At 44.4% G+C, this 25,685-nt stretch overlaps 1 protein-coding gene across 1 annotated transcript in view; it reads left to right on the top strand.

Annotated features, from left to right (window-relative positions):
• EXOC6B (exocyst complex component 6B) overlaps positions 1–25,685 on the top strand; it is a 618,488-nt gene that overhangs the window by 64,322 nt on the left and 528,481 nt on the right. The window contains exon 2 of the mRNA XM_036751845.1: positions 20,935–21,100. Coding sequence (XP_036607740.1) covers positions 20,935–21,100 — 166 coding nt within the window. The remainder of the gene's footprint in view (positions 1–20,934; positions 21,101–25,685) is intronic.

A 25,685-nucleotide genomic window follows, 5' to 3' on the forward strand; every position in this document is an offset into this window, starting at 1 on the left:
TGCAGATTCCAACTTCTGTGTGCCATTCAAGTCAGGTATCACTGATGGCTGATGATATCGCTGATATCCTTCGGACCGGGAGTTCTGGCCTTTGTTTTACGTGTCAGGAACCCCTTGGGCAGTCAGTGTGGTAAAGCCTCTGGACTCCTCAGAATTAGGTTTTTAAACACACAAAATTACAAAGAAAACCAATTATAGTGAAAGATAGTTATAATAGTGATAATTTAAAAAAAAAAATCATGGCTCCCAGGCTCAGGAACCCCACTCCCATAATTCAAGGGCATTCATATCCTTGAAAATTCAGGGCCATACACTTGGTGGTCATTGGACAAAGATCTCTTATTTAGAGTACCAGCAACTAAGTTAATGTTTATACAGGGTCAAAAAACTGATTCTTTGTGTTCTTTGACTGATTTTTCTCCCTTTCTGCCACTGTTTCTATAGAAGTGGAAATGGGCTTCATGGGACTGCAGCCACTTTGTATCTTTCTTTATTTCACAGTCTGTCATGGACTGACCGAGATTTCATTACCAACTGGTCTGCTGATGGGGATAAGCCTGTCTGTATTTAGCCCAGGTTCTCTTTAGAAAGCATCAGAGGCTTCTGTGGGATCCTACTGGAAGGCTTTCAGGTGTGATACAATTTCCCAGCACTTGTACTTCTGGCATAGTTTTCCAGAAAGTCTCCAGAGCACCTCCAAGAGCCGTGGGCAGTGCTATGCTTCTTCCTTGTGATGGTTTGCAGCCTCCAGAGCTCCATTCTTGGCTGTTCTCTCTTCTCCCTGTTCTCTGATGGCCCAGAATGGCCCTTTGTGGAGCTCATTTCACTTTGTTACCCTGGTGCTTCCTGCATTCATTTTGTCTATTCCCTCTAGTTTGGTGCCCCCTGAAGAACGCTTGATGGGTAACACGTCTCATAGAAATCCTTCATATTGATTTATGTTGAGTAATCAAGTCACTCTTCTGGCTGTTCTTCTTCAGACTAAACAATCCTGCTTCCTTCAACATTTTCTTAGATGACCGACTTTCTAACCTTTTAATTGTCTCCATAGTCTCTAGTTTCTCCACATTCTTTTTGAAAGTGTCATGACCTGAAATGGATGCCTGTTGTAATGGTGGTTTGATGAGACACACACTCTCTCTCGTGTGTATGTTCTTGGAACTGCATTTTAGAAAAGCCATTGATAAGATGGAGCCTTTCAGAGGAAAGCAGTCAGGCTGGGGAAAGGCCATGAGTTCTTGGCATTTGAGAACGGGTTCTAGGAGTGGAGAAGAGAACTCTAGAGGAGTGTGACTGTTGTCATGTGGAAGAGGGCACTTAGAGAACAAAATGGTGGGCAACGTGTGGAAGTTACAAAGAACCTAGCTTCAGCTTGATGCCAGCAGGACTTTCCTCATAGTGAGAGCCATCCCAAATTAGGATGAGCTGCTACCAGATGTTCTCCTTCATGGAGGATTCCCACAAATGCTGTGGGGGATTGGATTGTATGGCTGTGGAGGTCCTGACAGTTCTGCAGTCCTAGGAAGTGCGTGCATATGTGTGTGTGTGTGTGTGTGTGTGTGTGCGTGCGCATGTGCGTGTGTGTGTGTGTGTGTGTGTGTGTACCCACAAGGCACTCTGCTAACCTGGCTTATTTTTCTGTTGTCCCTTCAGAGTTAACAAGCAAAACCATGACTACATTGAGCTAAATCCTCTGTCTTTTGCTTCTCCTTTTCCTTCTTCTCCTCTCCCTCTCATCACAGTTTAGAATATCTCTGGTAAGAATACTGTAGGGAGTTTCCCAACTTTCTTACTGCTCTCCAAGGGATGCAGACAAGGTGGCAGGGTGTCCTGGAGCAGGAGCCATGTTGAGAATGAAGGGCCTTATATTAGATTGTGGTAATGGGGCTGGGCCTTGGTTCTTGCTTGGATTGCCTGTTCCTACTGGCACCAGTCAGTTGATCAGTCAGCAAGGCAGCTAGCTAGCTGGCACAGTGGTAGAGTGCAGGGAGACTTGAATTTGAATCCTGTGTCATGTGCTTCCTTACTGGGTTACTCTGGGCAAGTCATTTCACCATTCTGTGCCTCAGTTTCTTCACTTCTGAAATAGGGATGATAATAGCAGCTCCTTCCCAAGATTGTTGTGAAGGTTAAATGCTTTAATATATGTAAAGTACTTTGCGAACCTTGAAGCACTTTATAAATGCTAGCTCGTATTATTGACAATAATAATTGTTATTATTGTTAAGTGCTAGCTATGTATAGGAACTCTGCTAAGTCCTGGGGACACAAAGAAAAAGCAAAAACTGCCCCTGTCCTCAAGATGCCTGCATTCCGGTGTAGGAGATACCACATACCCACATACCCACACGTATATTGTCTACAAGGTAACACAATGCAACACGCATTTATTGAGGGACCTGGGGGCAAGGTGGATAAGATGCTGGGCCTGGGGTTGGGAAGGCCTGAGTTCAAAATCCTCAGATATTTAATAGCTGGGTGACCCTGGGTAAGTCACTCAACCTCTTTTTGCCTCAGTTTCCTCAAGTATAGAATGAGAATGATAACAGGGTTGTGGCGAGTGCCCAAGGGAGATGATATTTATAAATCCAATATAAACTCAGCGCAGTGCTTGACATGTAGCAGGCTCTATATAAATGCTTATTCCCATCTCCCTCCCCCCCCCCCCCCCGCTGTTCTGGGGTTGCAAAGATGGGCACACCATGGCGTTCTAGTCTAAAGGGGGAGACGACAGGCATACAACTGTGTGCAGACAAGTCACAGGACATAGCAGAGGTGAACTCAGAGGGAAGGCTCTCAGATTCAAGGAGGCTGGGGAAGGGCCTCCTGCAGAAGGAAGTGTGAAGACCGAGATGAGGAGGGAGGAGAGGCCAGGAAAAATGTGCATGGTTGAGAGATGGCCTCTCTCTGTTTCTGAGGAACAGCCAGAAGGGAGGCCTTTGTCACTGGATGACAGGTACTTGTGGGGGCAGGTTAGGAATGGTGTTGAATGCCAAACAAGAGACTTTAGAGTTGATCCTGGAGGTGATATGGATCAATAAACTGGGGTTTACTGAGTCGGAGTGGGGGGTGTGTGACTGGTCAGACCTGCCCATTAGGAAGCTCACTTTGACTGCTGAGTGGAGGATGGACCAGAGTAGGGAGAGACTTGTGGCAGGCAAAACCATGACCAGCCTATGGCAGTAATGGAGGCATGAGGTTCTAAGGGTCTGTACCAGAACAGAAGAGGAGAGAAGGGGAGTGGAGCCTCTATGAGAGACGTTATAAAGGGAGAGACAGTAGGCCTTGGCAGTAGATTAGATACGGGGGCCGGTGAGAGAGTTGAGGATGACCCCCTAGCTTACGTTAGAGGGGAAGTCGGAAGCCCTTGTGGGCTCTCAGAAAGGCGTTTGAGTAAGGTGGAGAGAGGAGGGAGAACATTACTTGTAGGCATGGAGGATGGCTGGACTATAGACTATGAAAGTCTAGAAAGACTGGAAAGGGCCACAGAGGCCAAACACAGGAGATACTGGGGAGCCGCTGGAGCTTACAGAGGGTGGCTTGGTCAGGCCTGGACTTTTAGGCTGCCCTCAATTATTGCCGCCTTTACAGATGAAATGATGACATAATTTAGTTTTCCTCCACAGAAAGCTTTTGTGTGAGCAGTGCGGCTCTATGTAGCAGAGTGCGGAGCAGACTGAAAGACGATTTGGGCTGAGTCTCTTCAGATCCTTGTCAGTGGAGAATGCTGTGAGTGTAGGAGGTGATGTATCTCTGCGGACTTGTCCAGTACCCTGTTCTGCTGGAGTCAGCAGCCAGAGCACACCTTGGGACTTCAGTGATCTCTTAATAATGATAATTATGTAATTTGAATGTCAATGATTTATATACGTATCTATATCTACAGATATCCAGGTCTATAGATGTCTTCCTACCAGTAACTGGGCAAGAATATACTTTCCGTTTGTCAGGTCTGGGTGAAAACTGTGTCGCTCTCTGGCTCCCGGGCAGCCTTGTTTGGAGGAGGAGAATATTTATCTTTCTTAAGAAGTGCTTTGTGTTCTTTTCTTGTTCATTGCAAGTGATTTTCTTTGGGCGGGAAAAAAATACCCTTTAGTAACCGACCAATCGATGTATTCTTGTTGTTCAGTTGTTCCGTGGCTGACTCTGTGACCCTGTTTAAGGTTTTCTTGGTAGAGATATTGAAGTGACTCGCCCTTTCTTCTCCAGCTCATGGTACAGATGAGGAAACTGAGGCAAACAGGGTGAAGGGACTTGCCCAGGGTCACCCAGCTAGGCAGTGTCTGAGGTTGGATTCGACCTCAGGGTCTTCCTGGCTCCACGCCCAGCATTCTGTGCTTCTTTATCCACTGTCCCAGCTCGCTGCCTTCTATCTACCAAGCTCTTTCCTATTTCCATTCTCTTGTTTGGATATCAGTCTCATAAGGGCCCTGTTGGGTTGTCAGTGCAAGTATTATCATCCCCATTCTACAGCTGAAAAAATTGAAGTTCACAGATGGAATGGCTTGACCGTGATCTCAGCCAGCCAGAATTTGGGCTCCAGATGTGCTGCTCTTTTGACTCCGCCATCTTGCCTTTGCTATCCAGCCTTCACGGCAAGCTGAAGGCTCCTTTCTGATTCCTCCTTGGGGCCTCTTCCCCATCTCCCATCATTCCTCTTCATTCTAGCAGAATGTAAGTTCTTTGTTTCATTTTGTTGTTTCCATCCCCAACTCCCATCACAATGTCTGGGGTATCAGTAGGCCCTTAATAAATGTTTGTTATTTGTTCTTGACAACTCTACCTGCAGCTAACTGTCGTCCTGAAGCTTTTCCCTCTCTCTTGTTTATGCATGGCTGGGGAATTTTTGAGCTGGAAGCGTCTGTCAGTTATTTTAAATTCCAGCTTTTAGTGGTAGAGGTGGAAGGAGAGCCCAGGGTTGTCCATCCACTCACTGATTTTACAACATTGTGTAAAAAACTTGGTAAATACAATATGCAGTGCAGAATCCATTTACCCCTGACTCTCTTTTCAATGGTATACTGTCACATGCTGCCATTTTGGGAATATCTACTTGACTGGGAGAGGTAAGAAGCTTGAATATCATGGACATTTAGAGAGTGCTAGGAGACCAAGTACTGTATGCTCTTCATGGAATATTCAAAGACTCAGATACTAGTTAATAAGAACAGCTCTCATTTCCATAGCATTGTGAAGGTTTGCAAAGTTCCCTGGCAGGTCAGGGTTGTTACTGCTCCCGGTTTATATATGAGAAGGTTTAAGGGCCTGGTCCAGGATCTTACACCTAGGAATTAGCTGAGGCAGGATTGGAAATCTGGGCTTCCTGACCACAAATCCAGTGTTCTGCCACCTGCATCCCTCTTGTGGGGGTGCTTAGCCTGGGCTCTGTGAGACCTACTTTAAAAATATTCTGCTAACTCTTGTTCTATATAATCGCTCTCCTTTGTCATCCTATTTTGTTTTATGTATTTTAACACATTATTCTAAGAAGGGGACCATAGGCTTCAGCACACTAACAGTGGCTCATAGGACAAGGACTCTTGACTTGGAGAAAGCTCTCAAAGAGGACATTGGCCATCCTCCCTAGGGAGTGGTGATGGGAGGAGGTGGATGAGAGTTTGAAATCCGCTGAGTAGGTTGGGGGAGTTGTATTTCTCTCCATTGGAGGGAGTACATACAGACCCGTTATTGGAGCAATCTAAGCCATAGGCTAGGTGTCGTCAGTCAGAGACTCTTGTACGTGTCCACATACACCATGATATTTGTCTGGCCCTGCCATGCTGGTGCATGAGTGGCACAGGCTATATTGAAAAGGGGTTGGAGGACTAGGAGATAATGGAGATCCTCTGGCTGAGTGCTATTGGGTTATGGAGTAGATGTTTTTTGTGCAGATAATAGATTTGACTCAGTAGTGGCACTCACTCTGCAGTGTTGTTGTGAGAATCAAATGCCAACATAATTGAAGCACGTGGCACAGTGCTTGGCACACAGCAAGCAGAGAATAGTTCTAGAGAATTCTCTCAACTTTTATTTCATTTATAATCAGTATTATCAAATTTCACTCTGAACTGTTTTGCTAGTCTTAGGTTTTCTGTATTGAGTTATATTCCAGGCTCCGCCAAAGCAGGGTCCATGCCATCTTCTTTTCTGGTCTTGAGGCACTTAGGAAAGCGCTGAGCATTCAACAAGCTGATGGACGGGTTGGTTTTACTTTGCTTCTGTCCCAGCTCAAGTTTGAGTGGAGCTGCATATGTGGACAGACATCTGTTTATGAGGCTTGGCTAACTTCCTTGGGTCAGAGGTTGTCAGCAGTAGTCTGCCATAAGAAAGACCTATGGGAACCAGGTTCTGGAAGATGCCCTTGGCTCCTGGTTATATGACGGTGGTGGCCACGGCAGGAAGAGGGAGCCTGGGATCTTGAGGCCTGTGTATTTGAGGCCCTTGTTGTCCCGATCCTGCCATAGAGTGCCAGTGGTGACATTTCAAGGTTGAGTCTGGGACCTTTCATGCATCTATGGTTGGGTGTTTGACTCTGCCAGTTGGCTCTCTGCTTGTTTTTAATACAATCCTTGGTGTCAGCATTTGAAAATTGTCTCATGGTGGAGCATATGTGACCTGGGCATTACTAATTGTCATAAAATTTCTTTTTCGGGTGTGGGTCAAATTTGGGCTGGGTGGGTAAACAAAATATTTTGTTTACAATGCATTGTAAAGATGATTCATTACAGTTTAATATTAACCAGCTCTGGGGGCCAGAAATTTATCTTGCTTGGTTTTAACTAGTGTTTCTTTCCCACACATGGTGTGAATCAACTGTCCTTCCAACTTGAAAGAGTTTGAGCGCAGAGAGCTCGCTGACGCAGCTTCTTTGTTCTGGGGAATTGTTTCCATTGTGCCTTCAAAAAGGAGGGCCATTAAAAGCTTTGGCTCATGGTGAGTTCTCTCCATGTTGGCCTCAGTTGGGGGGCTGGCTGTTGGCTGGAGCTAGACTGGCTGGGGGGGACTTCTTCCACTTCCTGGACTTTTTCAAGACTGAGCATTAATTTCTTCAAGCTCTCCCACTTGGTTTTATGTGATTAAAGGCCTCCATGGAAAATGGAAGGCAAACCCTGCCAGTGCTTTCATATGGAGGCTCATCCTGTCATATGTACTCCTGTCTCAGAATGGGGAGTTGACTTGATCCCCACTCTTCCTCAGAGTAGTCGTAATTTTCTATTAGGTGTGTGGCCAGTGAAGGTCTTTGAGAGCCAACTAAATGGAAGAGAATATGGAAGTGGTAGAGGGTTCACGTCTAGGAAGGGAAGAAAACTGAAGTCTTCACGTTGTGATGTGGTGCCATTCTTGTGACAACCAGCCTGAGGGATTGTGACATCACCTCCATGCATGTTGAAACTTTAGTGAAGCCCCTGTGCTCTGTTGAGATGGTCAAGGAGTCCTCTTTCCTGCTCTAAGTCTCATCTCGAGCTGGTCCTACTTCCAGAACTCTGATTGGGGAAGAGCAGTTCTCCTTCCCCTAGAAATGTTATGGGAGGAGCTTCATTCAGAGGGCCTGGTGGTAAAGAGCAGCCTTCTGGAGCTCCTCTTCCTTTCTGTCATGTGGGAGGGGAAGAAAAAAAATGGATCGATTCTAGGCTCCCAGTTACTTTCTAAATGTTAATGGGAATTACCATGTCTTTAATGACTAATTCGAGGGGGAAAGGTAATTGAAGTAGGCTTTCCAGTGCCTCCTTTGATTGGTGATCCCTTCCCCTTGTGTTCCCCATTCCGTCCCCCATACCACTGGACTCTAGCATCCTGGAGCCCTTGGATTCTGTGTGATGGTGTACTGCAAAGTGCTCTTTCTTACAAGTCTGTCATATAGGTAGAAGGCATGGCTTCATTTCATGTTGTAATTGGGGACTGTGAGACACAGAAAGATGTTGGGGTTTGAGGGTCACACAGCAGTAATGACAAAGCTGAGACTAGAAATCACGGCTTTTTACTTCCAGCCTTCCAACTTAGCTTTTATCCTCATTAGAACATTTTAATGAAAATAGCTTTATCCACACGGCACGGTATTAGGCACTACCCCATGCAGATGTGGACCTGGCCTTTTACGACCTTCTGATTCAGAAAAGACAGGCTGCGTATGCATGGCCTTTTTGGCAGCAGCGTTCAGTGAGCTGGCTATGAATCCAGAAGACTAGCCCAGTCATCATACTGAAACACGTTGTACTTAGGTCTTTCTACTCATGGGGGAGGGGCTGATGCCTTGGGAACTACGAGGGGAGTGCCCTTTGGTTTGGTTTTTCATTTTATTGCTGTTCACATTGTTGGGGCAGTTTGGAAGAGGACGAGCATTCTGGGTATTTGGCGGTTTCCTAGAGAAGAATTGTCCCAGACCTGGGAAGTGATGCTTGGGAGGTGTGAAGGCACTTGGGACGGTGTAGGGACTGGGGCAGAGGAAGTCTTTGGGCCGTTTCAGGAAGTTTTTTGAGTTTGCCTTTTCTTTTAAAACTATAATTCCACTTGTTGCTGATTCGATAAGATTCCCTGAATAAAGTTTGATTTGTATCCTGTTCCTGGTCTTTACTTTGGACATGACTTGGAGGGGGGAAGAGGAGAAAATCGGTATTGTTCCTCTTCTGCCTTTATTAAAAACACACAAGGCACTCACATGATGGAGTGCTCATTCTAAGAAGAAGCAGAGTGGTAGCATGTGGAGGGTGCCCAGGTCTGATCCCTGCCAGGGTTCTGTCATGTTTACCATCACATCACCACCCAGAGCTTTTGCCTTCTCCTACATTTAGACCCTGTAAGGCTGGTTGGATCCAAACTCGGAGGCATTTGGGTTTTATTCTGGATTTTGTTTGTACACGTGCCTTTTGCCGGCCTAGGAGTTAACTGAGTTTTAAGCTTAGTGGTGATGGTCAGAGGCTCTTTCACTGTTTTCTTGGTCCTTGTAGTCCATTGTCCACTGTTTAAAGAAAGTTAAAAATGGCCTCAGGCTTCACATCACGGGAGGGAACAGATCTCCACCTGGAAGCCATTTTTTTTAAAGGGCCTTTAGGGACTTCTGCCACCCTCCCCCAGGTCCTGGCAGCCTGGGCTAGGATCCCCAGGCAGGCTTGCTCTCAGAGCCTGCCAGGCCTGGTTGCAATTTAATAATCCAAAGAGCTCTTTTCCTCCTCACTTCTAGAGAAAGATGGAACATTATTGCTTATAACCAAATGATTCTCAGATCCCTGATTTCAATAGACTTTTTGTCATGCGCCTTCCAGCTTCTTCTTCCCAGACCATCCCCTCTTATGTTTCAAGGTTTGGGTTATGGTACAAATTATTTCTATTGGTCAATATGTTCTGGAGAGTGTTTGTTTTCCACTTCTACTGCTTGTCTTTGGGGCAGCGCAAAGTTGATATGTTTCGGGGGGTTGCCAGTGCCCCTTTTCACTGTATTTTTGGTCTGTTTCTTTGATTTCATTGGTATAGTTAAGAACCAGTGAAGAAACCCTCTCCCCATGTAGACTGGTCATGCTCTACAACTTAGAGTGTTGGAAATTGCCTGGAAATGGCTGAGAAATTAAACGCATTGCCCCCAGGATCACAAAGATTGTGGAAGGCAGTTTTGCCTGGGACTTGGTGGGACTTGAATGCAGATCTTTTGAACTCTAATCCTGGATCTCTAAAAGGCCAGAGAATGTTTCGGGCAGATCCTCCTTGAAGGTTTGGTTGTAGGCTGGACTCAGGCAGGGTACGGTTGCTTTCTGTTCTGGGCTTGGTGCATCTTGGAGCTGGGCTTCCTTACTTGTGGAGGCTTGTGCCTTACTGGGAGCGGTCTTGTTCCTGGGGCCTGCCTCCTTGTTATCCCTCTGTTAGTAAGCAGTCCAGTCACGTTGCTGGTAGGCTGTTTTCCCCTGTCAATGACATTTTCTTTCTGTCTTACACACACCATTCTTAGAGTGCACATGGTAACATTAATTTTGGCCATCTGATAGTCAGTGACTACTTAGATGTTGCTTATTAGGCCAGGGACCAAGTATGATTAAAAAGGACGGGCTGTGCAGTAAACATGGGGGTGGGGGAAGAGAGGGAGCAAGCTTTCCTGAAATGCTTATTGTGTGCAGATACTTTGGAGTACCATCTCATTTGATCCTCACAACTCTGTAGGATGAGGTGCTGGAGACAGACAGCAGGTAAGTGACTTGTCCAGGATCACACAGTTTCAAAGTCTGGATTTGAACTCCAGCCCCTGTGCTGTAGCCGCTGAGCCACCTAGCTGCCTCTATGTTGTAAGCCAGTTGGGTTGTGCGTTTGTGTTTTTGTTGGATTTCTATTCAGTGAAACTTAATGGATCTGCTTTGTTAAATTCTTGTGGAGTGTTGTTGAGGCCCGTAGGCTGTAACGTGTTTACGCCGGAGTGTTGTCCGGTAGGGCCTGTACTTTGAGGCACCAGATTTGTCCTTTTTGCCTCGGCAGCTTAAAATGAGGGGTTTTTACTATTATGCATTTCCTTGTTTCAGCATAACCACGTTCCTCTGAAGAGTGCCTACGTAGCTGAAATACTTACATATCTTTGCAAAGAAAATGGAAATCTTCCCCCGAGATCATCCTGTTTGGTAAACTACGCTATGGAAGTGCGGTGAATGGCCTGAGTTGTATTTTCATTTATCACCAACTCTGCACAGCGAATGTTAAGCTTTTCCTCCCAAAGCCAACCATTTCCCCGTTGCATCATGGGAGTCTGGAAGCCATGGGCTGAGCTAATGATGGCAGACTCCCCAGCAGTTTCCAACTTCATTGGCCAGGCCTGGGCTCATTTACTTTAATCCTTGAAGGGTTTAGTGGCCCAAGCCTCAGACCTCGTGACCGCTGTGGAGAACTACAGAGGCAAAGGCTTTTTGTGGCCCTTAGACGTACGAGTGGCGCTCCATCCGTGAGGAAGCTAACAAACCATTTCTCCCCCTCGTCCCCAGGCCCTGACGTCGATTAATTGTCTGAATGTTGTGACATTATCATGGCAGCAGCTAAGGCAGGCCGTAGCCTTAATTTGGAATTTCCTTGCTTTAATTGGTTTATTTCCTAATAGTTTGTTGTTGGTTTGCTTGATGTGTTGTGACCTCTTGCTTTTCTCTGCCTTCCTGTTCCTGTAGCTCCCTCAGAGCCAGGGGCCCGAGGGAAATTTCCCAGCACTGTTGTCATGCACCCTGACCGCACCCCAAGACCAGCCATTGTGAGTGCCAAGGGGGTCCCCTTCCCTCCTTCGAGGGGATCTCAGACCCAGCATTCTTTCCGTTGCGTTGCATGGTTTACCTGGCAAAACTGATTGGATACCTTCAGGGTCTGCAAGAATGGAAAAAAAAAAGCTTTTGACGTTTTTCATCTTGTCCGTGGCATTGAATTTGACCATGATGGGTCAGCTTGTCCTTAGCTATTCACACGTAGCATAGCCTCCCCGCAGTTGTTGGGTAGTGACTCATTGCCTGGGAGCCCTACTGCAAGTTGGCTTATCAGCAGCCGTGATACTAAAGTGCCCCAAAGGCCATTCTCTGGACAGAACACGCAGTTGAGGGTGGTAGAAAGAAGTAAGCAGGTACAACAGGCTTAAACTCCTTTTGACCTTCGGCTCGGCCTGTTGCAACATCATGCAGAGCTGTTTTTCCGTTTTATTTTTAACTTTGGAATAAACAAAAATGTTAATGATGCTTTTATGGAGCTTAATGAGAATAAAATGTTTTAAGATTGCAACCACGACAGAAGTTTTAAAAATATATGTATAAAAAAAGGCCAGAAAACCCCTGGAATTTGTTCTACAGAGTAATCAAAAATAAAAACTTCACTTCTCTTGTTCTCTGGAAGTTTTCTTGGTCCTGAACTTGTCTACATAGATCTTCTTAAAATTTCTAAATTACCATCACATGAATGGACGATTAATCTGTGATACAAAGTGTGGTATGCAGGTGAAGGGTCCAGGAACTAACTGTACTTTGTTGTGGTGCTGAGGAAGCCTGTGCAGATAACCATCCAAATCTTGAAGGTTTTTACTCCCCCTCCCCCCAAGAAAATGTGAAAGAGTGGTTGGTTTACATTTGGGTCCTCAGGCTTCTTATAACCTCCCCAAATCTATTTTCTCGTGGGACCGATGGAGGGATATTATTTTTCACCTGCTATTTAGACGTTTTCAGGGTTTTTGCTGGTTTGGTAAATGATGGTGTCTAAGCCACTTTTGAGAGAGGTGCTTGCTGGAAATCCAGCCTGGAAATGCCAGAGTTTTTCTGGCAGTCTGTATTCCTTGGCTAGTGATTGGAGGTTTTCTCTGATTTGCCACACTGCCCCTGGGTATAATTCATGGGAACCAACAGTTGCATTGGGAACGGCAGGCCCATGTAATGTGAGTGGCCCCTTTTCTTCCCTTGTTTTTTTAGCCGTGTAGTTTGTTTAAAGATCTTTTCTCTGATCAGGCTGCCTTATATGCTTTCACCTCTTGATGAACATTTGGTTTGTTTGGTTATTTTAAAGTACATTAAATTGTTGCGGGTTTGAGCAAATGATATAATTCTGTAGTCACTTAGTAGAGAGGAGAACTCCGGGTGTCATTTTTCAGGTGGAAAATCTCCTCTTCATTAATCATAGTTGGAAGAATTTAGTCCTGAAAGGGATTTGGTGATATGCATATGAAAACACGAACCGTGGGGCTAGGGTGGGCTGTGACCGCCACACAAGTTACATGTTGACCTCTTTTTAGTCAGGCACATGTGCCATCTCTGGCCTGCCATAAGTGTGAATGTTGTGACGGTCCTTGGCCAGCTCCCTGAGGGCAGCCAAAACTTAACTGAGCTTCCAAGGGGCCAACACGTTTTCTTGTTATTTGGCTATTCTCTCACTTGGTGCAAGGCCTGGCTCTCTCCCAGGCATCTGACGAGCAGAGCTAAACCAGTATGCTTGAGTGCACGTGAGGTTTCATGAATGGGCGTACTCACCTGTGGCGCACCTGGGCTTTTCAAACACTTTTTGACCCTTTCCCCCACACTCTTCTGCCTGGTTGGAAATTGGAATCCAGGGTTTGATTTTAAAGGAGTAATTCTTACTTTTTCTCTGTAATAATATATCATAAATGGCCTCTTCCCTTCATCCAGTGTGTGTCCCATTTTAGTAGTGGTTGAGAGGTTGGTTGGTGGCTTTTTAGGATTTCTCTGCAGTGAGGAAGGAGGAGGAGGAAGAAGAGGAGGAGAAGGAGGAGGAGGGAGAGGAGAAGGGAGAGGAGGAGCAGCTTTTGAATTTCTCCAGAGAGTGTAATAAATGAGTGATCACTAGATGGCAGCCTCTCTCTATTTTAAATGTAATTTGCTTGGGGGCGGGCGGGGGGCGGTGTTGGTGGTGTTGGTGGTGTTGGTGGTAGTGATTTAGGAAGTGATACCTGGTAACTATGCAGTGCTAAAAAACAGCCACAGGATAACCAACTTCCCAAAGTTTAGACCCGATGCCCGCCCCCTGGCATCCTGTACCTGGCCTGGGTGCTTGCTGACACCGAGCAAGGTTGTAGGTTTTAATTCAGAGAACACTCTGAGCTTTGATTTGAATGTTGTAAGACCAATGTCAGCTGTGTAGGGAACAGCATGTTACCTCCTCCTTATCTTTGAGGAGAAAATCACAATACTTCAGGATCTGAAATTGGCCCCGAACATAAGGAATTCCTCTAACGACATCTCAGTGGCTTGTCTGCCAGAGCTGCTTTTTACCTCAATGCCAAGCATCCTGGTGGTGTGTCTGCCATCTTGGCCAGCATCCTTCTTAGGGAAAAGGCTACAAACCTTTCCGCTTATACCTGTGGTTGGTCTGTTGGCCTCAGCCATGGGGAAGCTTTGGAAAAGGACTGTAGTGGTGGTTCAGGAGGAAAGAGAACAACTCTACAACATTAATAGAAGTGATAGAAACACAACCTTTAAATGCATAGTTTTATTAGGACTTTTAGTCCCTTTGTTCATAGTTGTCTTTTGTGGCTTGAGATACTAACTTAGCTTGCCAGCACATTATAAGGATCTCCATTTTTCCTTTCATGTTGAAAAATAGTATTGAAGTGAATTTTTGGAATCAGAAGAGGCCTAGGGTGATAGAGTCAGGCAGGAGATGGGGAGGTGTTAAGGGAAAGGGCCTGTTTTAATCTGTTTTGAAATGTGTTTGTATGTTTAGAGCATTCTCCTTTGCTCCTCAAATACATATCCTTTTTATACTGTTGATGAAAATTGAAAATGGAAGTGATGTGTAGAATGTTTGATTTGGTAAGAACCCCTGGAGATGATCTGATCTGACCTCTCATTTTTTAGATAAAAACCCTGAGCCCCACAGGGGGAAAATGGCTTGTCCATTGTTTCAGTCAGGGCCAGACTAAACACAGTTCTCCTATAAATGGGTCATTACTTCTTTTTTCCCCCTTTTGATTTTTTTTTTTTTGCAGTTACAGTAAAGGGAAGAGAATATCCCAAATGTGCTCCGTCCTTCACTTACCTGCCACACTGATCTTCTTAAAGCATCATTCTCACCATGTCCCTTTCTCGCTGAAAGATCTTCTGGAGCTCATGATTGCAGCCAGGATAACACACAAACTCCCCTGCTTGCCATTTAAAGCTTTCGGCATCGTCTTCAACCTGCCTTTCTGTGCTTCTCTTCCAGCTAAACTGGCTTTCTTGTTCCCAGAATTCAATATTCCATCTCCGAGCCATGTCCCTTGGCCTAGGTTGACCCTCCTCAGGACATGGACCCACATTCCCATCTCACTTGGGTCTGCAGAGTGCTTGGCTTCTTCAAGGCTCAGCACTCTGGGGAGGCTTTTCTGATCAAGCCCTCTAGTGGTCACTTTTCTCTCCCTCCTTGTTAACGATGCGCTCCTTATTGATCTAAGATGTGTGTCCATCACTTGCGTGTCAGCTCCTTGAGGACGGGAACTGAGTTTTGCATTTCTTTGTATTTTTAGTTCCTTTCATTTTGCCTCACTCATTAATTATTATTATTAATCATAATTATGTTCATTATAATTATATAATAATAATATATACTAATAATTATAAATTATATTAATCATTAATGCTCACTTATTAATAAGTGTTTGGATCAAAAGAATAGAGGATTATTATTCTTGTAAGTCTCAAGTTTCTTTTCTCTGAGGAAATTTCCTTATCTCTTGTGATAGCACATTATACTGTTAACAATACTGTGTGGGGGAGAAAATCAGAAGCTCTTTAGGTGGAAAGAGGTAAAAATTGAACTCAAAATTGTGAGTTTCTGGGCAAGGATGACACTGATGAAGAGCTTATTGGTGTTGGATTTATGTTAAAAAAAACACAAAAAACCAAACTCAGAGGCATTGCCTGTGTTGTTCAAGGGCATCCTAGCAGCATTGGCAAAAAGAAATGGAGAGGAAGGCGTAGCTTGTCTGGCAAGTCTTCAGCTGTGTCTTTGGTTGAAAGTGTTCATTAACTGGCCGATGACAACTTTGAAAGGTTCCTTCCTTCTTGGTGATTTAGGAAGGCTTCAAATGGAAGGAGATCTGGAATCCACTGAAAATCCTTCATCATGTTCTCTGAAAGCTGAACTTGTACATGCTAAGGGGTACAAAGGGGAAAGGGAAGGGAAAAGAAGAAGCATATATGTGGCACCTACTGTGTGCCAGGCTCTGCTTTTATAAGTACTGGCCCAATTGATCTCCACAGCAACCCTGCAGAGTAGGTGCTATTAGTATCCCCATCTTACAGTGGAGGGATTGGAGGCAAAAAGAGACCAGGGTCACAAAGCTGTAAAGGTCTAGGCTGGATTTGAACTCAAGTCTTCATGAGTCCAGGCCCAGAGCTATTTTTTTATTTTTATTTTTATTTATTTATTTATTTTTTTGGTGGAGGGGGGAAGGCAGGGCAATTGGGTTTAAGTGACTTGCCCAAGGTCACACAGCTAGTAAGTGTGTCAAGTGTCTGAAGGCCGGATTTGAACTCAGGTCCTCCTGACTCCAGGGCACTGCACCACCTAGCTGCCCTCAGGCCCAGAGCTTTAACATGAGGAAACTGAGACTGAGAGGTCGTGACTTTTGCACGGGCACCGGTGAGAGTCGATGCTGCCTTCTTGGTTTCAGATGCAGCACTCTTGGCTATTCTGTCTTCATACGATATTTGCTGTTGGTGCTGATTTTCATGGATTGTTCACTAGAGTATTTTCTGATCTCCGTGGCCAGTGCAATTTTCTTGTTGGTGCTCACCTAGAATTGCAGTCACAGACTTCATTTGGTTTTTTAAGAATAGACCAATACGGTGTCTGGCAGTTTGGCAGAAAGAGGCAGCCTGGGCTACTGGATAGGGCGCTGGGCCTGATATGAAGACCTGGGTTCAAAACCTGCCTTAAATACTTACCGGCTCTCGTTGTTGTGTGTCCTTTGTTTCCAAAGAGGACACAGAGACATCGTGGGGTGATGGCTTGACTTGTGAGTGAATTGGTTCTATTGACTCTGTGGTCTTGAGAAAGTCACTTCACATCTCTGTGCCTTAGTTTTCTCATTTGTAAAATGAGGGTATTATGCTTAATAGCTTTTAAATCAATGAGCCTATGACACATGGAATGAACGGCGTCAGAAAGAAGTGGGTGGCCCTCACGGGGGGTTCAGAAGGGAAGCCTGGATGAATATGTAGAAATGTGGTTGAGGCAAGACTGGTTTAGGAACAAAGCCAGATAAACTCAAAGGCCCCAAGTAACTGTATGGCTGTGGGAAGGCCAGGGTCAGCAAACTTCTATAAAGGGCCGAGATAGTGAATATTTTAGACCCTGCAGGCCGAGGTGCAAAATCAAGGGTATTAGGTTCCTAGACGATAAGAGGAAATACAAATTTCTACAAATTTTTTATTGACAGAAATAAAACAATGATGATGGAATGCATTTTTTGGGTACTCATATTCTTGCTAATGAGAAGAATGGGATCCTTTTTTTTGGAATACCATTTCTGTTAATTGGGGTTCACAATATTTGCTCCCATTAAAATCAGTCACAAATGTTCATTTGTTGATATTAATAATCTCTGTAATGAGATTTTGTGTATTTCAGCTTTGAAAATATGTCTTCACACAGACTGGGGCTGCTAAATACTGATATCGGGCTATGAGCACGTGACTCTAGTTGAGCGTATTCATTGCTAGGAAGGCGCTTCTCTAATTCTGTTAGATTGTCCTCTTGATGATTGCCTCTTAGCACGTTATTACATTGTAGATTTATCTCTGCAATGGACAATTACATCAGTTTCACAGTTAAATGGATTTTGAAATGTGGAAAGTTCTTTTGCACTTTCATTCAAGTCCCCAAAGTACTGCTGGAACTGTAGTTTGAGCTCAGAAAACATATCCACTGCAAATTTGTGTGGAAATGGAGATGTCACTTCAACCTTTGATGGAGCATAAAGTATCTAAAGCAGCTTGTGATTCCAACAGTGTTAGTTGTCTTTGAATTGGTCAAATTCATTAAGAAGCATTATCAAGTCTGCAGCAAAAGCTAAATTTCAAGGCCATTCAGTGTTTGATAATACGGTTGAGGTGGCTTTTCTCATTCAGAAAAATTTCAGTCTTGGCTCTGAGCTCAAAAAATTGTAATAAAATGTTTTTCCCTCTTTTCTTCTTTGGACATAATGGATATGCACTGGTAACAAAAGGAAAAAGAATGTTGTGGCATGAAGATATGCTTGAAACTTGCTTCACTGAAGTGATATCTCTATCACAACTGCCCAACTCTGGGTGTTGGAAAAGCAGTTAGGGACAACATGTGAATGACTGAATGTGTCTGTGTTCCAATAAAAAATTATTTAAAAATATTAAAATCATTCTTACTTCTTGGTCTGTACAATCCCACAGGCCCTAGTTTGCTGATCCCTGCCCTACATATATGTTTGTGGAGTAGAATTTAAGAAACTATATGGGGAGGGAAACTGAGGTAGCTGACTCATGGTTTCCAGTGGCTTTGTAGTACCAGAGCCAATACAAGAATTTTGTTTTCCTGCCTCTGAGTCCAGTGTCCTGCACCACAACAAGCAACCTTTAGACAGTTAATGTATGGGAAACACGATGGGACAGTTGGTCAAGAAGTACAAATTTTCTGGTTTTCTTAGGGGTAGAAGAGAAAGTGTGAGAGATTGCCAAAGACTCAGATAATTGCTGGCTTGAACCCGGGACAGAAATTGAATTAATTTAAATCTTGATAATAGCTCTGCCATTTGCAGGTTGATTGTGGACATGGGGCCTGATTTTCTTCCTCTAGATATTGAAATAGTTTTTACTGATATACCTAATGTAGTTACTACAGAATAAATTCATAAATCATGGAAGTGATAGGTTCTCCCCCTCCACCCCAGCCCTTTGCTAATCCACTCTGCTGCTTGGTGCAGCCACTATATAACTAATGAACACTTACTAAGTACCATGTGCCAGACTCTGCACTAAGTGCTAGGGAGACAAACACAAAAAAGAAAGACAGTGCCAACTCTCAGGAAGCTTATAATCTAATGGGGGGGGGGGAGGCAGCCCCTAAAAGAGAGCTGGAAAAGTGCAAAGGGAGTAGGGAAGGTGCCTCATGCAGGTTCATGGTGGAAAAGTGCAAGTTGGGTGGGAAATGGAGAGAGATCTGTCCTGTGCCCCTCCTTCATTGGCACTCACTGAGGTCATTGCTCCCCCCTCTAATCAGAGCAGCAAGAGGCACAACTATATTTGAATTTGACTGGAATGAAGAGGGCTACATCATTTGAAAAAATGGAGGGGAAGAGAAGCCTCTTTTACAGCTACTGCTGAGGAGAATTCTTGACCAATGAAGAGATGGAGGTGGTTATACAAGTTAAAATGAACAAATTAATATTTCCACAAATGAAATGTGGCCAGAATTAAAGAGAAGCTGCCACGTGGTAGAAAACCTTGGCATCAAATGTCTGATAAAATTCCAATATCTAAGATATCTGAAGACAAAAATATATAAGACCCAAGAGCCATTGTCTCATAGTGAAAGGATATGAACAGCAAGTTACAAAACAACTATAAACTGCACTCTAGAAAAACACTCCACTTCACTACCAATAATAGAAATTCAAAAGAAAATGACTCCAGACCCCCTGACGTTCCACTTCTCACTCAGCAAACTGGTAAAGATGACAAATGACAGAAACAGCCAGTGATGGAGACGCAGTGGGGAGGCAGGCCCACTCAGTGGTAGAACTGCCACACTGTGGCAAACCTGTAAGTTAGTTTAGCCATCCTGGAAAACAAGTGGAAATTATAAAAAACCAAAAAACAAAAAAACTTAACTAAAATTCACACCCTTTGACTCATTGTTCCTCCTACTCAGATACTCTGAGGACATCAAAGATAAAAAGAAAATGCTCTCTCTGCCAAAACACTCGGAACAACACTCTTTGTGGTAGCAAAAATCTGGAAAACCAGTGGGCACTCATCAATAGGGAGCGGCTGAACACATTGTGGTCGAAGGAGAGTGTAATTACAATGATAGTATGAACAAGATGATGCTGTGAGAAATGACAAACAGGAGGAATTAAGAGAATCACGGGGAGACCCATAGGAGGTGGTGGGAGCCAGGAAAACAAGTAGGAGCCAATGAGTCCACTCAGTGCCTCCAGTCAAAGTAGAAGGGTCGTCAACCACTACTGGCACAAGAAATCAGAGGATGCTACTACTACTGATATTAGCTATTTCTGAGATGAATAATGATAATGATCTTTATCATATCAACAACTTGATAGCGCAAGAGGAAGCTGATTCTGGAGCCAGGCTACTTTCTGAGACTATAAAGAGCAGAGAAGTTGACCTGTATTGGTGGATAAAATTTCCTTACCGGGGAGTTCCTTATACCAATGAAATCATGGGCTCATTTCTGATCCCTGTTGCAAGGCGCTTAACCTGTATTACCTCATTGGATACTCACATCTCCTCTGAGGCAGATGCTGTAGAATCCCCATTTTGCTTTTGAGGGCGTTGAGCTCAGGGAAATCAGGGCTAGGAAGGCTTTGAGGTGGGATTTGAATGAAAGTCCCCCTTACTGCAACCTGCTCTGTCTTCATTGCCCCAAGCTTCTCTTTTTAGATTCCCCCATGATGGAATCTTTGTGGTTAGAGTGGACATGGAGGTGAGGCCTCGAATGTCTCCTTGAATCTCTCCTTGATTTAAAGAACTTTAAAAAAAATATTGAACACATCCTTACTTTAAGAAAATTCCTCCTTATGGCAGCCCAAGTTCATTATGCTTTGCATGTAGCTGGAGCATGTTAGTTACCACTTTTTGTACTTGAAATCTATGGTTAGATCACTTGATAGCTAGTAGTTTATATAATGTCTTAAGATTTGTAAAGAACTTTAAGAATCTTGTTTTGTTTGATCCTTACAAAGCTCCAAGATAAAGGAGCTATTCTCACCACCCTCATTTTACACATGAGGAAACTCAGGCAGACATAGGTTAAATGACCTGCCCAAGGTCACAGAGCTAGTAGGTGGTGGAGGCTGGATTTGAACTCAGGTCTTCCCATTCAGCACTCTATCCGCTGCATTACCTAGTTGCCTCTAACTGCTTTTTAGTCTTTCCTGAGCTAACGCTTTTTCCTTTTTGCCTTTCCTCAGATGCCTAGATGATTAATACATATTTCTGAGGTTCTTCTGTAGATTTTTTGCAAGTTTTCTTGGTTTCTCTATATCTGTGGAATTAAGCAGACAAGCAACAGACATTTATTAAGCACATACTGTGTGCCAGGCACTAGTCAGCATCTAACCTGTACTTTGTGAATTTACAAGAAGTTGATTTGTTTTTGAAGCTGTGATGTTACTTCTGGCTTCATCTTGAGGTTTGGTTACTCCCAGTTCCATTAATTGGAAATAAATGTATTCCTACTTTGTTTGGTGGTGGTGGTGGAGGATTTACCTGGATGTAAACTCTTCTGTTTTAGATCTGTCTATGATGGTGAGGAGCATGGACGGTTCATGGAAAAGCTGGAATCCCGTATCCGAAATCATGACCGGGAGATTGAGAAAATGTGTAACTTCCATTACCAAGGCTTTGTGGACTCCATCACTGAACTCCTGAAAGTGAGAGGAGAAGCCCACAGATTGAAGGTGAGGAGGCAGGGAAAGCTGGTGAGGCTGGTGGGGAGGAAAAGGGGGAGGGGTCACCGGTGTTGAAGAAGGGGCTCGGGACCTATGAAGTAAGAAGTGAAGTCGGGCAGAAACAGGGCCTGGTGAGGATTTTGACAGCACTTGGGGAGGTCACATGTGATGGAGATGCCTGTGGAGAATTAGAACTAGAGGCCAGAAGCTGCTACTTTCAGCCATGCCCTCAGGTGACTCTACCTGCCTTGTTTCTGTTTGAAATAAAAAAAACTCCAAACTGCACGGAGCTGTCCAGTGTTGTGACTCTAGCTTTTGTCTTCCTCAGAGATCCCTCAGAAATGGGTCGGTTTGTCCCTTTCCGGCTTTGTTGGAACCTTCAGGTGACATTGGGGGGATGGAGCTCTCCTTGAGAGGGAGATGTCCTATAAACACAAGATGGGCTTTTTTCTTTTCACAGGGAAATGGCTTTGCTGTGGACTCAATAACTTGTTAGATCAAGCCACTTTTTAAACTAGAGTTGTAAAAATGGAGAATTTATTGATATGAGACTGACACAGCTTAGGGGAAAAAAAGGAAATCAGGACTATGCTAGATTTGAATTCAGTGTTTGTTACAGTGAAAAATGAAGAGAGCTGGTCAATCAGAAGCCGTAAGAAACGCGGCATTTTGCAGGTATCATTTCCTTGTCATTTTCTAGCAGCTAGACTTGAGCACTGTTGATTGGTTCTTCAGGCACCTCACCTAATAAATACAAACACACACACCTAACACTACAGGTCCACCTTCAGCCAAAGATGACTTGTAATCTCCTTATGATCATTTTTGTAATGGTAATTCTTTATAATCTTCTCCAAATCCACCATCAAAAGATGCTTTCTTGTTCCTTCAGCTAATTATCAAATTTACACATTTATTCATATGTTTCTTTTCATTCATCATCTTTACAAAAAGCACTGGAAGGGTGGTGATGCATCCAGGAGGAACGGGGAAGTTAGGAGGATGGGAGGGTTTGGGCAGCAGAGATAATGATTCAGTTTTGGACATGCTGGGTGTGAGATGTTTATGAGACATCCAGTTTGAAATGTCTGAAAGGCATCAGAGATGAGAGTCTGGCAGTCAGCAGAGAGGTAGATTTGAGAGTCATCAGCAGAGAGATAATCATTGAATCCATGGGACCTGATGAGACCACAGGTGAGATGAGGGCTCAAGACAGAGCCCTGGGGGGCCACCTACAGTTAATGGGCTTGACCTGGATGAAAATCTGGTGGAGAGGACTGAGAAGGACTAATGAGATATGTAGGAGGAGAACAAGAAGACAGCAGTGTCACAAAAACCTAGAGAAGAGAGTATCAAGGGGCAGAAGTGGATGGGTGGCATCAGGGCAGCTGAGAGGCCAGCAAGGATGAACACTGAGAAAAGGCCATTGGATTTGGCAACTAAGAAGTCACTGGCAACTTTGGAGGGAGCAGTTTAGATGGAACGATGCGGTCAGAAGCCAGACTGTCACTGTGTGTGTGGGTGTGTGTGTGTGTGTATTTGTAAAACATGTATGCGTGTGTATATACCCCACATACATACATAAATATATTTATATATCTGTGTATACACACACATATATAGTCATGTATATGCATGTATATGTAAATTTGTTTTGGCCTGTCCCTCTCTGCCTTTGCCATGATTATTCACACTGAAATCATCCTCAGATTTTCTATCAAGGAACCACTTTAGTGATTGACTACTCCTCCAGGGTATTTGAAGCTTCCTATTAGCACAGCGTGTTTGGAAAGGCCCCGGCAGGTAATGTCCACAGTACCAACCATGACCATTGTAGGGGAGCTATTACAGCTTTAGGTCTCCAGGCTCTGGTGTAAGGGGAGATTCTTGTTCACATCAGTGCTTCCTCTTGTCTGTTCATATGCCTCCTGAACCTAGTGTAAGTGAAATTCTGCACTACCTCGTTCAGTTTGGAGGTTCCTTGACAACTCTGGGTAATTTTCTGATGTATTGCTAACAGGGGAGTCCTCTGATTTCTTGTAATTCAGGAGACTGCTATCCTGTCACTTCCTTTTATGCTACATTGACTTTTATCAGTGAACACCAAAGAAATGGAGGATACTGCATGTGAACTTGGTATCTCATGCCGTGAGAGAGACTTGGGAGTGCCTTGTGAACGTCCTCTGGGCACTCTGACCCTCCCTCTAACAAGAGCAGTGCTGCGTTCATAGGAATATTGGCTCCTCGGCCCACTCTGGAGACAGTAGGGAGCAGATCCAAGCTCTTGGAGAAGCAATTTCTTTTATTTGTGGAGAGGACTTAGTGAGCTTTGACTGGTTTCCAGGTCACTTTGCAGAGCCCCCTTGTCGCCACAGGAATCTTCCATCTCCTCGTCAACCAAACAGTTGAAGTAGGGAGGCTCAGTTGAATTAGAACACACATCTGAATGGGCAGTAAGAATGGGAAAAGAAATCAAAGAGAAATATTAATTAGCCAGAGGAGAGCTACAAAAACAAAGCTGAGGATCCTTTTTAAAGCTTGGTAGGGCAGATCCCTGTGAAAGCTGGAAGAATGACAAAGTCTGGGGGTGTTTCTCTGTCTTTTTAGTAAGCCTGATTAGACATTTAATAGAAGAGAATTCAGACTTGGCCTCAGTTTTGGAACAAACTGAAATTATTCCATATGGATTTTCTCCTTTTTCTTCCCCACCCCCTAGTTGGAGTCTCAGGATATAAAAATATAATAATTTGTGCTCCTGTTTGGAAACTTTCTTATATGTTGTGGAGGAAATGAGTAGGGTGGGCTGCCAATAGGAAGGTAACTCTTTGAGCAAAGGGACTACTTTCTGCCATGCCCCCCAAGCTGCTTCCAGGGTGCGTTTCATAGAGGCTCCAGCCTCCTATAAAAGGAGACTTGAGAGGAGGTTGCTGATGAGAGAGTAGAAGGGAAACTGTATCATTTAGTGACTGTGACTGTACGTTATAGAACCACAGAACCCGAGAGTGGGAAGGAGATTCAGGGGCTATCTGGTCCAACTTGTGGTTAACCAAGAAACTCTTTTCAGACTCCCTAGCAAATGGATGTCCAGCCTCTGCTTTCAGACCTCTGATAGAGGGGAGAAGGGAGGAGGAAGCCTGTGCTCTCTAGAGACTGTCACTCTTAGGTTCACTTAGGAACATACACATGTTATTAGAAAATTTTCCTCCTGTGTTGAGCTAGGATGACTTTCATCTGCTGTTTCTAGTTCTGCCTTTCAGGGCCAAGCAGAATAAGTTTAGGATGTGAAGTGGACAGAGGGCAGGACTCGGAAAATCTGAATTCAGATCCCTCTTAGATACTTATTTTATTAGCAGTATGAACCTGGGCAAGTCAGTAACCTCATTCAGCCTCAGTTCCTCGTCTGTGAAATCGGGATAGTCATAGCACCTACCTCCCAGGGTTGTTGTGAAGGTCAGTTGTGATAACACACATAAAGTGCTTTGCAAACCTGAAAGCACTCCGGAAATGCCAGCAATGATAATTCATCTGCATGAGAGCTATCTCAGTGGCTCACTAAATCTTCTCTTTGCCAGGTGAAACATCCTCAGATCCTCTAACCAGTTTTCATATAGTGCATTTTCCAGTCCTCTCACCTGTCTGACTGCCCTCTTGTGGATGTGTTCGGTCTTGCCTGTACCTCTCCAAATAGGAGGTGTACGGGCCTCAAGTGTGTGCTGACCAGGACCCTGACCTGTGGTGCAGCTACTGTGTTTGCTGGAGATGTTATTGCTCTCTGTGCTGTGTAGGATACTTCAGTTCAGCAGTCAAGTGGTTGTCAGGTGCTTCCTCAGTGTAAGGTACCCCATTGGGCATTGAGGCTAGGAAGAGGAAAAATACAGTAGGCTCTGCCTTAAAGGAGTTTTTACTTCTGTTGCTTATGCTCCCTGTTAACTCTTTCTGGATGTGGTCCACTAAAATTCTCCAGTCTTCTCAGAGCTTTTTGTCCAGCCCCATCTCTCCAGTGATGTGCTTGGTTTTGTGAACCCACATGTAGAACTTTACATTTGTCCCTACTGAATTTCCTCTGTCCTGCCAAGATGTTGTGTCATCCAGTGGGTTAACTATCTTTAGGCATCACGTCAACTGCAAATTGGAGAGTCGGGCCATCGGAGCCTTCAACCAAGTCATTCATACTCACAGTACTCAGATAGATCTGTGATCTCAGCCATTTGGGAGTAGATTCGAGTCTGTCCATGCCTGCCTAGCTTGTCTTACTCTTGGCCACATCCTCCCAAAAGTTCACCAGGGCCTTTCTTGAGAAGCACTCTGGCTCCCCGCCTCCTACTCTTGCCATGTGACTAGTCCTTTATCTCTTTCTGCCATACAGTTCCTTGGTGACGCCCTTAGTTGGGTTCTCTCATGTCCTTCAGAGTTCCTCCTTTGTCATATGGTGCATCCTGCTCACACTCACTACGTGCCTTTCCATTGTCTCCTGAGTGATGCTCATCTTTAGTCTGAACTTCAGGAGAGATCTCCTTCCAAGCTGATACCACCCTTGAATGAGTAATCTTTGGGTCTGTCATTCACCGATTTTATTTCCACCCAACATTTAGCC

Source organism: Trichosurus vulpecula, chromosome 3 (genome assembly GCF_011100635.1).
Source record: "Trichosurus vulpecula isolate mTriVul1 chromosome 3, mTriVul1.pri, whole genome shotgun sequence".
Lineage (NCBI taxonomy): Eukaryota > Metazoa > Chordata > Mammalia > Diprotodontia > Phalangeridae > Trichosurus > Trichosurus vulpecula.